The sequence below is a fragment of the Rhizoctonia solani genome, chromosome 8, assembly GCF_016906535.1.
Source record: "Rhizoctonia solani chromosome 8, complete sequence".
NCBI lineage: Eukaryota > Fungi > Basidiomycota > Agaricomycetes > Cantharellales > Ceratobasidiaceae > Rhizoctonia > Rhizoctonia solani.
In genome coordinates, this window is record NC_057377.1 from 151,794 (window position 1) to 169,034 (window position 17,241).

General features: G+C 44.5%; 2 protein-coding genes across 2 annotated transcripts; both read right to left on the reverse strand.

Moving 5' to 3' along the window:
- Window positions 1-1,594: 1,594 nt before the first annotated feature.
- On the reverse strand, window positions 1,595-2,939 carry RhiXN_09519 (uncharacterized protein; the record flags this gene model as incomplete). The annotated part of the gene is made up of 2 exons (XM_043329335.1): window positions 1,595-2,196; window positions 2,258-2,939. The coding sequence occupies 2 exons, from the start codon at window positions 2,937-2,939 to the stop codon at window positions 1,595-1,597; spliced, it is 1,284 nt and encodes a 427-aa protein (XP_043182169.1).
- Window positions 2,940-3,142: 203 nt separating this feature from the next.
- RhiXN_09520 (Retrovirus-related Pol polyprotein from transposon) lies at window positions 3,143-17,092 on the reverse strand (the record flags this gene model as incomplete). The annotated part of the gene is made up of 8 exons (XM_043329336.1): window positions 3,143-11,552; window positions 11,602-11,609; window positions 13,269-14,786; window positions 15,809-16,225; window positions 16,298-16,609; window positions 16,664-16,716; window positions 16,753-16,819; window positions 16,880-17,092. The coding sequence occupies 8 exons, from the start codon at window positions 17,090-17,092 to the stop codon at window positions 3,143-3,145; spliced, it is 10,998 nt and encodes a 3,665-aa protein (XP_043182170.1).
- Between the last annotated feature and the right edge of the window lie 149 nt (window positions 17,093-17,241).

The following is a 17,241-nucleotide window of genomic DNA, read 5'->3' on the forward strand; positions in this document are numbered from 1 at the left end:
TATCTAGGATTTATGAGATATTGTAGATAAAGCTATCTACAATATAAGGGGTATGGTGGATTGAAACACTATCACTCAATCACAACAATCCTTACAGTATCGTCGCACTATACTCAATGTTGAACTCAACAACTGTGACAGTCAAGGGGCACAGGGTCGCAGTAAGTACACTAATAGGTTACCCTGTGTCTGTTGGGACTGGCCTATGGTCTTAGTGCGCCGAATAACCTCCTATGCTATTTACAGTGAGTCAATCACTAAAGTAAATGCGCAGATAAGCTGTTAAAGGCTTGTGTGTATATGTCAATATATAAGAGTGGATAAATGGATGCATTAGAAGCGTCTTCACAGGGTCCTTTTATACCCTGAGAAGGCGCACAAACAAGTATATACATGATTGATACCAAGAGGGGGTACAGGAGGTACAGGTGGCAACTGAAACACTTGAGGGAGCCGATACTTTGGTACATAGTAAACAAACAACAGATCCTAATATTTGCCCCAAGGCAATGTTTGCCCCAAGGCATTATTTACCTGTGTGGGTCCTTAGATGTCCCAAGGCTAAGTGTTTCATCCTTGGAGTAAACAGTCCCAAAGGTAGGATACCTCTGCATTGGGTACTTACAGTAAATGGGGCATAACTCAGCCAAATGTTGTCCGTTTTGGGAGTTTGACCCAGCGTTCTGGAGCGCACAAACACGCGCACCTAAGCGCAAGCGATTCGGCAGTGTGGGATGCCCGGGTGATGGAGAAAAGGCGCATTTAGTGCGTCGGCGCTTAAGGGCTGATTAAGCGCCGGAGCACTTGCCTATGCGACAGGGGGGACCCTGAATATTTCTGTGTGTAGCCACAAGATAGAATCTTGAATAATAAATACTACAAACAAGAGAAATATTACTTGTTACTGTTTATCTACTCAGCTGAATTTATATATATTTAAATGAGTGAGAAAACAGCATATATGCAAAAGGCATCGCATATTAAGGGCATTCCTGAGCTCTGTAGGTTTTGTAAAGGTCACTATTGGATAGAGGGACCTTGAGAACCTTAGTTCGCATCTTTATCTCATTTATTTACTGTGAGATTACTAGTGTAATTAATAAAATAAGTACAGATTAAAGAAGAAATGTCATATCCATAACATATCCCCCCCAATCTGGACTTATCCTATCAAGAGATGGCTTCCTAATTAAAGGTTTGATGCTAATTGATTATACCCCTTGAAATTGGAATTTAAATTCCTTGACTTTATTGCTAAGTCTTAGAGTCGGAGCCATGGGCGCTTAAGGCTTAGTCACCCGCTCTGAGTCTTCAGCTGGTGCAAGGTATTTACTTGTTGTAATTATTGCGAGGTCAAATCCGAGGCTTTTGACTTAGTTAAAAATGCTATCGATATCTATCGAATCGTGGCTATCGATTGATACTAAGTGTGGTGGGACGTTCACACGGATAAGGGTTGAATTCTTAGCGACGATTATTTAGACGAGTCAAAAACAATCGGATTTGCGAGTAGAGTATTAATGGTCGCAGAATACAGGAAAGAGGTGCTAAAAGCACGGATTGGAAGTTACAAGGCTGAAGGAGACACTGACTACTAGTTAGAGGCTACAGGACGAGTTTGAATGACATGGTTAGCGTTGATTTCGATTCCTCCGCCAATGTCGAAGTCCATATCCCCTTCGGTCCTTAAGTCGCGGGCGCGAACCTCGTGCCAATGGTCTTCCCATGAAAACGGAGGCGTGTGCTGCTGCGGTACGGAGGGCCACTCAGGAGGTCCCAGGTCGGCAACGGGCTGAGGTTCTCCTGGCCATTCCCAAACAGATTCGACAAAGTCGGCGCTGAAGGACGGTGGTGCGGGATCGGCGTCCTGTACAACGGCCACTTGCGCAAGTTGCTTGGTAAGAGCGCTGACGTCGAGCTCGTAGTTGCTGCTGTTGGGGGGTGCAGGGTACTCGCCTGCATTGCTTGCGGCGTGCAGGGGCTCAAACTCCGGCGCAGTGAATGAATTGCTGTATTGCTGTCCCAGCCAGTGGATTCCGTGGGACTCGGGGATGACAGGAGGCTCGAGTCCCCAAGCGGCGTAGTCAAAGATTTGTTCCGCAAATTCTTCCAACGCAGGCGGCGGAGAAACTTCAGTGGGCGGCGTAAGCGGGCCCAAGGACTCGTCGTCGGCGTTGTAGCCATTGATAGGGAATCCTGTGACACATATCCTTGTATATTTAGTGCACATTATTAATTCTATGCTAATTCTGCTTACCCGCGTCTGATAAATCGTCTTCAGAGCAATCAATGACAGGGTGCCCGTGTAGACGACACCAGAAGCGGTGTGCTGATACGCAAGCAGGGGAACCACGAATGTACCCAACATGAGCCAGGTTGCTGTAATGGTTCTGCTTGGTAGCATTAATAATGATGGAAAGCGCGTTGAGACAGATGACATAGAAATTGTTGTGGTGGACTTGGCGCTGTAATTCATGGAAGGTGTCAAAGGGGAAGTGGTAGAGATCGCGAGTGAAGCAGATAGGACAAGGGATGTATGGGAAGTTGATCTCTTCTAGCTTAGAGGCATAATCATAATTGCCCCAAGGATCATGGCGATTCCATCCTGTGGGTTGAACAGCATCCCCAAAGACCTGGAGAGCATGGTAGTAGGCCCCATGGAGAGCATGGGCAAGGTCAACACCTAGGAACCACTGGGGAGGGTGATCATCAGCCATGAGGAACACCTCAACATCTGGCATAGCATGAATGCGCCGCTCCAGAGGGTCAGGATGGTTTTCTGAGTAGGGTGAAGGGTGATCATTGTGGCGGTTAGCATAAATGTAGTATAAGTCGCGGACATGATTAGCCTCAATAATACCTGTCTCAGGGGAGAGAGGCACATCATTGCGATAGGTGGTGAAGATAGGGAAGCAGTAGAAGCTTTGAGCAAAAGACATATTGATAGAGTACTGAGTAGACGTATTCAGTGTGAGTGGGATGGCAATGGAGAGAGTTGAGTGATAGCATTTATACAAAATCCATCCTCCATAAGATAGGTTTGACTTAGAGATTTGAATGTTGAGTATGTTGTTATTTCCTATCTTGGAGGATATGACCGGTTTAGTTACACCTGTGGTACATGGAAGAAGCCATGTGGAGCTTAGAACTCCTTCTTCTTCCTGTGATTGGGATGGATAGTGGAGCCAGAGGTTCGCTTCCATTCTTTGATTACTTCTGGAGCATTCCTTAATTCTTTCTCTGTCCTCCATCTATCATGTTCTGAGCTGTACCCAAGCCAACGGATTTTGTACTGCCTAATTCTCTTGTTGCCTTTCTTTATTGTCCTTTCTTCTACTATCCTTTCCACCTCATATTCAGGCATCTGTTGGAAGTCTTCTCTAGGTATATTCTGAGTGGGTCGGCTTCCAAACTCTGGGGGTGATGCCTTGTAAGATTCCAAGTGGGCTATGTTAATGATTGGGTGTATGCGATAGCTAGCAGGTAATCTTATCCTATATGCTACTGGTGATATGCTTTCCATAACTTCAAATGGTCCTTCATAACGCATATTTAGCTTATTCCCTTTCCCTGACTGATGTTTGAGTAAGTTTAAGGAATGGGGATTGATTAAGACTAAATCTCCTGGCTCAAAGGTAACATGTGTCTTGTCAGAATTATAGTATTTCTGTTGATAATTCTGAGCTACTTTGAGAGCGTCCTTAGCTAATGATCGTGCTAATTCCATGGATTCCTTGAATTCTTCAGCTGTTTGACTTTCTTGGGCTGGTCTTGGAATGTTCTCAGAAGTGAGAGCCAGTAAGTCGGCTGATGTTAGAGGCTGAAATCCGCGGAGTAGGAAGGCTGGTGTCTGTTGTGTGGATGTATGCACACTTGTATTGTATGAGTGCGCAAATCCTGATAGAAGCTTACTCCAATTGTCCTTAGCTGGGTTAGTGAATACTCTAATAGCCACTTCTGTAGTTTGATTAAGTATCTCTGTTTGCCCATCACTCTGAGGATGATGTGCAGTGGTGAGTGCTCGCCTAATTCCTAACATACTAACTAAGTGACCCCAAAAGGCTCCTGTCCATCTAGCATCTCTATCAGTGATTACTTGCCGAGGTAAACCATAGTGACACCATATGTGATCATGGAACAGTTGCGCTGTTTGTACTTCATCTATCTGAGTAGTACATGGGATGAAATGTCCATACTTAGTTAGTTTGTCCACAATAACTAGGATAGCGTTGTAGTTGTTACTTGGTGGAAGATCCATGATGAAGTCCATTGATACTACTTCAAAGGGTTGCTGTGGAATAGGTAAAGGTTGAAGGAATCCTCTGGGTCCATGCCGTCGATGTCCTGCTTTCTGACAGATATCACAAGTGTGTACATACTTCTGAATGCTTCTAGCCATCTTAGGCCAATAGTAAACAGAAGCAATTCGATGATATGTCTTAGCATAACCAGCATGTGCTCCTTGATTGAGGTTATCATGATTTTCCTTCAAAATATCTACTTGTAGATCCCTAGGTACACATAGCCGATACTTTTCCTGGGAATCTATAAAGTAGATCAATCCATTATCTCCTATCTGGTATTGATGGAAGGGTGGATTGAGTGGATTGTGGTGCGACTTAAACTCTTCCATCACTTGCTTAAAATGGGAGTCCTTCTTGTATGCTTCTATGAACCTTGTGATTTCTTCTGAGTTTATTGATATTTCCACAGAGTATGAGGTAGTTGTTTGATAAGATATAGCTTCTGCCGGTGTGGGTATCCACTTCTTGATGGGCTTCTGGCTATTTCCAATTTTGTAACTCTGGGTGAATGCGCTTGCAACTCTAAGAAGTTTCTCTTCAAAACGTTCATTTATCTCCTTGTAGAGGTTTCTTAATGGGTCTTCCTCCATATTGAGCTTGAGTGGAGTCGATTGATCTGCCAGAGGGCTGGTATGATATGGGGTTCTCCTCCTAAGTCTTGAGATAGGATCTGCATTGTCATGTACTCTTCCTGCGCGGTGCACAATCTGCATTCCTGGGTAGGCTGAGAATACTAAGCCCCATGTCATGAGTCTTCTGTTGACATTATTGTAAGTCTTGCTCCAGGTGAGAGCGGCGTGATCTGTAATAGCAACAAATTCAGCTCCTTCCAAGTATACCTGAAATTTCACAAGTGCTTCCTTGAGGGCTAATGCTTTGCGCTCTGTTGGGGAGTAGTTTCTTTCTGCTTCTTTTAGAATCCTTGACCAATAAGCAATGACTTGCTCCACTTGTACAGTTGTTTCTTCAAAGTCTTGCTTATCCCATGTATCCCCCCCAGTCACGTCGTCTCTCTGCTTGGAAGCAGGAATTGTCATTCTGGGAACTGGGTTTCCTTTATCATATTCCCCCTTTAGGTACTTGTATGCCTTTGTCCCTTTTAAGTCTTTTATCTTGATTAATTGGACTTGCTGTAATATTCCTCCAAGGCCATAGTCGCATGCATCTGTATATAATCTGTAAGGTTTTCCAATAATAGGATAAGCCATTACTGGAGCAGATGCAAGGGCCTCTTTGGCAAGTTCAAACGCTTGTTGTTCCTTTTCCTCCCAAGACCAAGCTGTTCCTTTCTTGAGAAGCTTAAACAAAGGCGCTACAATCCATGAGTAGAAGGGAATATAGCTAGAGAAATAAGTCATCATCCCTAGGAAAGTCTGTAAGGTAGGAACATTTTTAGGGGGTTCCAACTCTAAGATAGCATCAACTTTTTCCTTGTGGGTTGATAGACCTAATCTTGATACCTTCTGTCCTAGCAATAGTAGTGATTGGTATCCAATGTGACATTTCTTTGGAGATAGGGTGATTTCAGCTTCTTCAATAGCTCCTAAGACTTGATCTAAGTGATTGCAATGGTCTTCAAACTTAACACTATAGATCACTATGTCATCAATATATACTAGGGCAAATTGCCATAGAAATCTTGAAAGTATCCTATTCATGACACGCTGGAACTCTGCTGGTCCATTCCTATATCCAAAGAGTAGTTTGGTAGGTTGCCAATGGCCGTTGTGACATCTGAAAGCAAGTTTCTCTCTGTCTTCTTCTTTGATGGTTAGCTGAGTGAAACCAGCTAGCGCATCTAAGGTAGTAAGCCATTGAGCTCCTTCCAAGGCATGCAAGATGTCAGTTTGTTTTGGTAAGGGATACTCATCTGGTACAGCTACTTCATTGAGACGTCTATAATCTACACATAATCTGGGTTTACTGTTGCGATAGACTACTATGACAGGAAATCCCCAAGCACTCTTGGATGGCTCAATGACTCCAAGTTTAAGCCATTCCTCAATCTGCTTGTCAATGACTTCTCTTTTAGCTGGAGAAGCATGGTAAGGGGTTAGAGATATTTCTTTAGTTCCTGGCCTTAGTCTAATTTCCAGTTGAGTGTTATGAGTACCAAGTCTACCATCTAATCCAAAGGCTAACTCATGCTTGCGCAAAACCTTTTCTAGTTTAGTCCTTTGATTAGGGGTGAGATGTTCTGAGAAATTAACTTCTTGAAGAAATCTATCTGAAGGGACAGGTTCTGGGTCAGGTACTTCAGCAGTCTTAGGTCCTCCTTCAGGTGACTTCATTAATTCCTCTTCTTGCACAGTAGGCTTTTCTTCAGCTTTCCTCTGCACCATGGCTTGTACTAAGGTAGCATACTTGATAATGCTGTCTTTTTCTTCCTTAGTAATGTCCTTTTCCTTTGCAAGGTATTCGTTGGGATCATGCATATATCCAAGAATCTCTCCTCCTTGCAATCTTAAAGGATGTTCTGATAGGTTAGAAACCTGAATCTTAGGATTGTTCCTATCTATCAGGCAGTCTGTTATTGCAAACAGATGTTCTTCTTGTCGATGGGAATTGAAAGATCTGTCCATAAAACCAGAGGCTTGACCTTCCTTCCATATTGTCTTGACTTTGATGAGCTTGATGGTATGCGCTGGGATAGTAACTGTCTCATAGACTTTTACTTTGACAGTATTGGGAGGTAATTTCCTATGTTGGAGTCGCTTCTTGTAGGCTTTCTTAGAGATCTTGATTTTCTCAGAATTCTTGATGAATCCTTGCGCAACTTCAACCATAAAGGTATTACCTTGTTGGTCAATTCTTGGGCTGGAATCTGATTCTTCCACAGGAATAGAACGTCCTGTATCCCCAAAAACTATCCTTGTTCCTTCTCCATTCCTAACTAATGACAGTTGATACTGAGATGCAAAGTCTGTTCCTAAGATAAAAGGTGTGTTCATGTTAGGAACTATGTAGGCTTCTACAATCATTTTAACTAATCCTTGTTCAGTATCAAAGATGATAGGAAGGGAAATATACTGTGATAAGCTACTATTCCCAGTAACTTGAATTAACTTGAGTTTTTGTCCAATGCGCACTCTAGGTGATGGATCTAGAGTTTTAAGTATTGACTCATTAATGAGAGTGATCTCTGATCCTGAGTCAAAGGTGATGCGCTTCTTAGGTCCATTATTTGTCTGAAGCCAACCTTTGATGATGGTGGCTTTAGATCCAAAGAAGGCAGTTCCTGGTGGTCTTGACATTAATCGCTTGAGAGTGATTTCTTCTCCATTCTTGGCAGTAGCTGTATGACTACTAGCCATTTTCAGTTTCTTATTAAGGCTCTTCCTAGTGGGGAGCTTGGGTTGTACATATCCAGAGAATACAGATGAATCAGATTCCTTACTGCCCTGGTCAGCAGAGTTAGTACCCTGGCTGACAGTGGTCCCCTCCAGACCATGCTGTTCCTCCTGGGATCCAGAGCTGGGCTTAGCGCTGGAGGTAGAGACAGCTAATGACTGAAGGGGCTTATGAAAATCCTGCTCTTCCTCAGAAACAGACTCTTCTCCTTCAGTGTCATATTCTGTTTCATCAAGGTAGGCTTCATCACAGAGATCTTCATAAGCTTCCTGAGCTTCCCATTCATCATCATCTGCTTGTGCCATATGTGATCGCACAAATCTGGAGTTCTTCTTGGCATGCTTACAGTCTCTATCCCAGTGCATCATACTTCCACAGTGTCTACAAGGTCTAGCTTTCTTGTCTTTAGGAGTTTTACCTTTAGATACTGTAGAGTCATCCTTAGGGTATTTTGGTGGAGGATTATTTTGATGCCATCCTACTGGTTTAGATCCTGCTAAGTGTGAGCGCGCACTTGGCCTAGAGTGCCTGTTTCCTTCTAGTCTCTTGAGAGTAGATTGCATCTGGTGTAGTTGACGCTGTATGTCAGAGTTATGAGAAGAATCTTTTCCCAAAAGGTCCTCCTCATGCCATGCAATCTTGTCAAGGAAGTCTTCCCAAGTGACTATTCTTGAGGTGTCTATATGCGTGGTCCAGGACTTAGGAGCACCATTCATGATTTCAAAGATTAATTCAGAGTCAGTCCAGTCACTGACAATAGTGAGAGCTTCCATCTTCCTGATGACATAGTCTTCTGGAGTCTCTTCTGAATGATCTTTATCCCTGAACCTGATGCGCATGGCTTCATTCTTGCTTCTGTTCAGGAAGGTCCTATTCATGAAGTGGATAGTGATAGCTTGCCTAAGTGCTGGCCAGTCTTCAGTTATAGTTCGCCTATAGTCCTTATCTAATGCATTGAACCATCTAAGAGCTCTTCCTGTGAACCTGAGAGGAATCTGCTGTCCAAGCTGAATTCTAGTGTAGCTACTATACTCAGCTATGTTGTTGATGGATGTCATCCAGCGCGACAGCTTCTTAGTGTCTCCATCCCACTCTGGGATTATGTCAGGTTTCAGCTTAGTATCAAAATGTACAGGAGCTGGATTGAAAGGTCTAGCTCTAGCTGCATTTGCTTGAGCATATGGTTCATTTCCTGGATCTTCTGGGTCGTTGGGAGGTCCTCCTCCATTTCTTCTAGGTGGATTGTTCCTTCTTCTACCAGAGTTATCAAAATCTCCCTCATTGCTATCATATGGTGGGTCATTTCCTCCTCCTCCTTCAGCTAAGGGAGCTAGTCTATCTCTAAGTTGATCCCTAGGAGGTGGATCATTAAACAGCTCACTAAACCTTCTAGAGGAGACCATACGTCCTATAATATGAGGAGGTAACCTAGTCCTGTCAATGGGTGGTGCTGGAGGTACTTGAAGTTGTGGGACAGGTGCTAGTAGAGGGGCTAAGAAGTTTCCTCTCCTACTCATATTAGCTTCTTCCCTAGTAACTGGTGCTGGCTGCTCCTGTAAGTAAGGTAAATTGGTATGGATACTTAGAGGAGTTCTTCTTGATTCAGGAGAGGAGGTAGGTCTCCTGTGGGCACTTTCAGCTAGTCTAGAGGAGCGCTCTTCTGGGATTGTAGATACTCTGGTAAAGGATTCAGCTGGTATAGCTGGTCTTCCTGAGGATCGCCGATTTGCTCCCAAGGAAGATCTGCGATTAATGAAGTCAGCATGTGGAGGTGGATCTCTAAGAGGAATACTTGGGCCTGCAAGGCTAACTCTTCTAGCAGCGTTGCTTAAAGGTGGATTATAAGGTATATTCCTAACATGATCCTCTTCTACTTGGCTCCTAATCCTGGGAGTAGACTGTGCTACTGGAATTTGCATGGTATGAGTAGCAGCACTTGAGACAGAAGTAATAGAATCAGCAGGAGTAGCTGGGGCTATTAGTTCTGGGGCTACTTGGTCTCTTCCAGTTGATGATTCAGAAGAACTTAAGCCATCTATACTTCCATCTGAAAGATTGTTGATGTAGTCTTCAAGGGCTTGTATATTGAAAGGAGGTATAGCTGAAGGTTGTGCAATAGGAACACTTGCATTACCTCTAGGTGATGATGGTAAGGTTTCTTCTGAACTAGTGGAAGGGACTATGGTGGGCCTAGGAGTAGGTGGTCTAGGTCCTATAGATCTAGCAGCTTCTCTCCTAAGTCTCTCAGTCCTCTCTAAGGTAGATGGGACTTGTAATGTTACATGGGGTGACTCTTCTGGTATTCTTCCTAAGGGTATAGATCTAGAGGAAGAAGTAGCAATAGAGCTAGGAGGTGGTGGTAAAGGTTCTGAGGGAATAAGTGTGGTTCCATTATCAGGTCCTAAATACCTTGGTTGCATAGTAACAGTAAGAGAGGCTTTGGATGAATGAAGACTACTAGGAGGTTGTCCTGGAGGAGTGCTACTGGAGGTGTGCAGGGTTACAGTTGGAGGAGAAACTTGAGGATCTGGAAGTAAAGGACTAGCAATAGTAACTTGACTAGTGGGTTTGATAAGACTCCTTAGTAAGTTTTCTTGAGCCGCCTCCTGTGGAGTGACAGAAGAGGCTCTAGAACTTTTGGGCACTAAAAGGGTCATATCTTGCTTGAGTTGTAGGGTCCTATCCCTAAGGTGTTCTTGTCCAGGTTCTACCTCACTGAGATGTCCTGCAGAGATGACTGGGGAAGGTGGTCCAGTCTGAAGTTGTCTACCAAGGATCTCATATAGCTTCTGAATGAAACGCTCCATCTGATCCCTATAAGTGACAGCAGCTACCTCAAAGGAATGAGAGGTAAATAAACAGTCATGTTCTGGCCATTCAGGAATGGGCAATAGCTCCTCCATGTCATAGACGCTATGAACAGTTCTCTTGATTAGTTTATTCAGGTCTATGTGTAACTTACCATATTCAGGCCAATGGTTGATTTCTTGAGCAGGAACTAGCTTGGTAGTAATGCGACATGTAGGTCTAAAGGTTACTACAGTATCTAGTAGTTTGAAGTAGTGAGAAGCCCATTGCTCACAAGAAGGTGAGGGGTAGCGATTCTCATGGGCTGGAGGTATCTCCACATGATAGAATACTCTTCCTAGCTGCCTGTAGACTTTCCTAAAGCTATTAGCTTGAGGGTTCTTCCTACACCAAGAGGTCATTTGGGTACAGTCAGGCTGATAGTTGAATTCTCCTGGAGATTCTTCATTTAAAGGGTATAAGGTAGTGGAAGGAGAATAGGGTAGGTACTTCTGGATAGCTGGGTCATTAGTAAAAGACCTATCATTAGGATCCAGTAAGGCAGCTTGAGTTTCCCTATGCTTAGATATGTGGGCTTCAGAAGTCTTTCCTTTAGATCTCTTAAGCTCATGAGAGTTCATAGGCTCAGAGGGCTGAGGTTTACTAGAGGAAGGTTCCAACATCTCTATATCAGGGAGTCCAAATACAGGTATCATCCTCTGGAAGGTAGCTGAGCTAGCCTTATGACCAAAAGGTGAAGGCTTCCTTATAGAAGAACTTGGCTTAGCTAGCTTGTTTGCTTCCTGAATAGCCTCATATTCCAAAGGAGACAATCTTGGAGAGTGTCTGGATGATGACTTATGAGAGTGGGGTGATATTCTTCTTGAGCTACTAGGTCCTGCTTGAGGGTCTTCCAAGGCTGGCATGGAAGCATGTGGCTTGATGGGTGATTCATAGGGTTTGATAGGTTGGGGAATCACTAGCTCCTCAGGAGAGGATTGCTCAATAGAGTACCTAGTAGGTCCAAAAGGGTTGCTGGGACTATCTGTAGGTATGCTGTCTCTAGGAAGCACAGAGCTTCTAGGGGTACTATGTCTAGGCATACCTTCTCTTGAAAGTCTTGTGTCCCAAGGGGTCCTATTAGAGGATGCAGGTCTACTTGATCTTCTAGACATAAAAGAATGTTAGTAGAGTACCACAGTTAGAATGTATATACAAAGTATGAAAGCTTGTACAAAAGATTACAGGTAAGAATTAAAGATAACCAACACTATGCCCTGCGGTGGTCACCAATGTTAAGAGTCGTGTAAGTACAGGAGTAAGAAAGAATTACTATATACAAAATGTATATGGGAATAACTAAGAACTAGTATTAAGAATCAGAATATATGCACAGAATATATGCACAATATAGGCTAGGTTATCAGGAATAACAACTCCTAACAAATAGTCTAGCAACTATGAAGTGCAGGTGGTTGGTTATGTATAGTACCTTAGACTAATGTTACTTAAGCCTAAGTGACTAAGGGTATGTATACTTAAGGTCTCTAGGATAGTACCTTAAGTAAGAGGGTTACCTGACTAATGTACAGGATTTATAGGATTTGCCTAATAAGTATAGGACTTATATATGCTTAAGTAAGACTTAAGACTTATGGGGTTTACCTAAAATATATCTAGGATTTATGAGATATTGTAGATAAAGCTATCTACAATATAAGGGGTATGGTGGATTGAAACACTATCACTCAATCACAACAATCCTTACAGTATCGTCGCACTATACTCAATGTTGAACTCAACAACTGTGACAGTCAAGGGGCACAGGGTCGCAGTAAGTACACTAATAGGTTACCCTGTGTCTGTTGGGACTGGCCTATGGTCTTAGTGCGCCGAATAACCTCCTATGCTATTTACAGTGAGTCAATCACTAAAGTAAATGCGCAGATAAGCTGTTAAAGGCTTGTGTGTATATGTCAATATATAAGAGTGGATAAATGGATGCATTAGAAGCGTCTTCACAGGGTCCTTTTATACCCTGAGAAGGCGCACAAACAAGTATATACATGATTGATACCAAGAGGGGGTACAGGAGGTACAGGTGGCAACTGAAACACTTGAGGGAGCCGATACTTTGGTACATAGTAAACAAACAACAGATCCTAATATTTGCCCCAAGGCAATGTTTGCCCCAAGGCATTATTTACCTGTGTGGGTCCTTAGATGTCCCAAGGCTAAGTGTTTCATCCTTGGAGTAAACAGTCCCAAAGGTAGGATACCTCTGCATTGGGTACTTACAGTAAATGGGGCATAACTCAGCCAAATGTTGTCCGTTTTGGGAGTTTGACCCAGCGTTCTGGAGCGCACAAACACGCGCACCTAAGCGCAAGCGATTCGGCAGTGTGGGATGCCCGGGTGATGGAGAAAAGGCGCATTTAGTGCGTCGGCGCTTAAGGGCTGATTAAGCGCCGGAGCACTTGCCTATGCGACAGGGGGGACCCTGAATATTTCTGTGTGTAGCCACAAGATAGAATCTTGAATAATAAATACTACAAACAAGAGAAATATTACTTGTTACTGTTTATCTACTCAGCTGAATTTATATATATTTAAATGAGTGAGAAAACAGCATATATGCAAAAGGCATCGCATATTAAGGGCATTCCTGAGCTCTGTAGGTTTTGTAAAGGTCACTATTGGATAGAGGGACCTTGAAAACCTTAGTTCGCATCTTTATCTCATTTATTTACTGTGAGATTACTAGTGTAATTAATAAAATAAGTACAGATTAAAGAAGAAATGTCATATCCATAACACTTTGCCAACCTTGGTGGCTTCTTTTTTGACACCTTCCTCCTTAGACGTGGCTTTCCAGCCAGTGCGGCATTCCGCAAATTTGTGCCCTGTTTTACCGCACTTGATGCATAGGCCTTCAGCCCTGCAGCGGTTCTGCTCCTCCTTGGAGACAAAGTTGGGGTTGCTGGAGAGGCAACCTGGTCTTGTGGCTTGTTGGCTGGTACTTGCCCCCCTGTTGGGGGTAGTGGTAAAGGTGCCAGGCTTATTACCCCTTGGGTGGCTGGCGCGCTCTTCTTGGAGGGCGTTATCAATGACCAGGGCCGCGTTCTGCAGCTTGAGGAGTGTTGTGGGGCGCCGTTCCCAAGTAGCAATGAGGCGGCTTACCTCCCAGTGGAGGCCTTGTGCAAATTGCCCACAAAGGGCGGTGTTGTTCCAGTCTAGGTCCATGGCAATGGTCCTAAACTTTGTGATGTACTCAGCACAGGTCCCTGTCTGAGTAAGTTGGGTGATTTGCCGCTTGGCGGCTTGCATGGCATTGGGATCCCCAAATGCAGCCAAAAACTCTGTCTTAAACTTGCCAACTGTTTGGATGAGGGCCCTGTGAGACCCAAGTTGATCAAGGTGGGGGTGAGCCCAGGCTCCTGCTACGTCCTTCATGTTCATCAGGAGGAACAACAGGGTTTCCTGATCCGTGGGGAACATCTGTTGATTTAGATGCACCCATGCCAACATTTGTGTGAGCCATTGACGGGCCTTGTTCCCTATCTTCCCTGTATAGGCGTCAGGGTGGTCCACCTTGACCGGGGCTTGATAAGCGGCTACAGGGGCCACTGGTTGTGGGACTTGGGGGGAGCGGAGTCGGATAGGCAAAGACGGAGGGGGAGTATAGCCTCTTGGGGGAGCCTGGACTGGGGTTGGCTGAGCAAAGGTAGGGGGGGCTTTGGTGGGATTGGCCCAGGCAACAAGGGGCGCACTAGGCGCTGGAAGAGGGTTGGTTTTTGGTAAGGGCCTGGGCGTGGCCTTGACTGCCGGAGGTTTCCGGTCTTCTGGGGTATGCGGGGCTCCACCCCTAGCCTCAATGCAAGTGAGGGCTTGATTGACTGCTCCCATCCAGTCTTGGACTTCCTTTGTTGCTTCCTTGGTTTCTTTGAGTTCCCGCTCAAGCCGGAGGACTTGATTTTGCAATCCCAGGATAAGGGAGATTGCTTGGCTGAGGGAGACTTCCCCATAGACCTCTGGTTCAAGGCTTGTTGACTCAACGGCAGTTGCCGGAAGAGTGGGTCCCAACTCTCCTTGATTGAGAGGGGATTGGGGACAAGCGGAGCTCCAGGAACAGGTTGCCATCTCATGGGGATAAGAGAGGCCTTGGTGGGAAGTGGTGCGCTGGGAGGCGCGGGAGGAAGCGCAAGAGGGGGTACGGGAGGTAATGGTGGGCAAGATGGGGAAAATGGGGGCTGTGTAGCCAAGGGTGCCTGTATCAGGACTTATGGGGCGCTTTATTGTGCTGGCGCTAAGAGCTTGCGTCAACCGCCTAGCGTTGGACAGTCCCTATTGACCAATCAACTGCTGTGTTTGGGCATGATGTGGAATGGGTTTTCTGCAAGCGGGTGGATCTGCTGACTAGCTCCGCTGACAAAGGGTGCGGTGACCGGTGGTACGCGGACAATTAGAATCTGTCTGCCTTATAGCAATTTGGTACTACCTGGGGCCAACGCTAGTTTGATTATTGATAGCAAAAGGCAAGCCCAATCAGGTGATTTCCCTTGTGCTAGTACAGGGGACCTTCTTGTTTGTTGATACTGAGTGGGGTGTGCTTGGTGGTTATGGTTTGCAACCAACTTAAGGTTGATTACCTAGTGTCCTAGACGTCTGTAAGGACGTTGAGGGTGCGGGCGCTTGTGGCCGTGTGGCTAATACAGTAAAACCGCTTAAGGCGGTGACAAGGTACCCTACAACAACAAACTAGCTAACTATGGTGACCGCGCGCTTTAAGGCGGCGGCAAGCTACATATGTACGGGAAGACAACGCTTAAGGCGTGTATCTAAGTAATCTTTACTGGGCTGTAAGGCCCTTGTACAATTATGGGATGCAACAAGAGGTAATTGACCTGGGTGTTACCATGGTTGGTTGGCCTCCTTATATATTACAGAGCTACCTAATTACAAATACAACTATATGCAATACCGTATCAAATAAGAACCCCAATCCGCAGTCAGCCTTACTCATGCATACGTGTCACTGACGTGTCATTGTGATGTCATTGGGTGGAGGTGGCTACGTGTGCTGAGGTAAGCGTGGATGGGGACGTGGCTTGGCGCTTAGCGTATGATTTAAGCGCCGAAGTCATGTGATCGAAAATGTTGTCCATTTGCCTTTGTTTAAAATCAAGAAAATGGGAATAAATTCCCTGGTATTGATTGTGTCTACAACAGTATATATGTTCTATACTACTGTATCTACATAATTTACTATTAAATTGTAAACAAATTCTCAATTGTGCAGGTGATGTGTGAGCATCATTGATTTGAGCTCACATGGCTCAATCTTTTTGGGCACAAGTGTATCTAACCTTCTTCAGCTCTTCACAATTATACTGCCCAGTACAAGATATGCCAGACGCTTCAACTGCCTTCATCAAGTGGGCTTCCCAAGTATCTGGTGTTGTAATATGAATGGTGGTGAAGCTTTGTGGACAAATTGCTGTCCCCCTGTCAAAAGATATTGTGAGGTCCTTGTATAGTTGTAGTTCTTTGACTGTGCTGCAACAAATCCTAGCTGATTCCATTGGAAGTTGACACTGAGCAAGGTAGGAGCCAGACTTATGTGTAGTATAGGAGTCAGCTGTTTGAATCATTTTGCCAAACTCAGGGAGATTAACTTTGCTAGGGAGAATCTGTGCTGTGCAGACATAGTTAACATCTGATAGGTCAAAGCAAAGTTGCTTGGCTTGTTGGCCCGCAGCAGGAGCAGCAGAAAATACTGAGGGCTGAGAGGTTGATTTAGTCAAAGCTGATGTACCAGAAGCTTTAGACAATGTAGAATTGGCTAATTAAGTTACCTGGGAGTCAAGTTCTGCAACTTTGGATCCAAGTGCAATTTTACTAGCCACCATAGAAATCTCAGTGAGCATATTAGGGTCAATAAAACAAGATTCTTCAATTGCATGAGCAAATTGGCACTGAGGCTGACAATTGGTCCAGGACTTTTGGCAACCAGCTGCAGAACATTGAAATTGGATTTTGTTTGTTGTCTTGCTTTTACACTTGATAACTAACTTGTCAACTTTGGAATAGTCATGTTGTCCTGTTGTGTACAGGGTTGCTTCCTCTGGTACATCCTCTAGGTCATCAATTCCATGTCTCCAGTTACACTAGTTATTGTGGGTTAGCTATCTACAGTCAAAAAAGAAATTGCATATACCCACCCCTTGTGCTGTTTTAGCCATTTCTGTAGCACACTTGTTTGCTTTTTTGGTTGCTTCAAGTGTAAGTCACTTTTGGTCTGCTACCTTACTGGCCTCAAGTTCCAGGTACTTGTTGGTTTGTTTCTGTACCACTGACAACTTGGAAGTTTGCTTAAGCTTGTATATAAAGTATTTAAGTCAGTGTTGTTGATACCAGTAGCTCTAACCCTCCCTTACCTGGATAGAAGTTGGATTGCCCTTTGAGACTTCTTCTGCAGCAGTAGTCAGGTCTTCAAGCCACTTGGCCAGCACAGGCTTCTCTTTATAGTTGCGTAGTAGATATTTGGACACTAGGTCAGCAAGCAATTCAATTCCTGGGCCCTGTTCCTTGAATACAAGAGGTGATGGTGCTTGTAGCCCAAATATATTCTCCAGCTCAGCACTTAGCATGCCACATTCTGAGCCAAACCTGTCAAGAAGCTTGAGATTGGGGCACCAGCCTTGAAAGTTATACAATGAGCTTCTGGCTGGCAAGTTGGGTGGAAGCAGGTGAAGCGCTGCACAAAGCCAACTTATGTGGGCAGTATAGAGCAGATTGG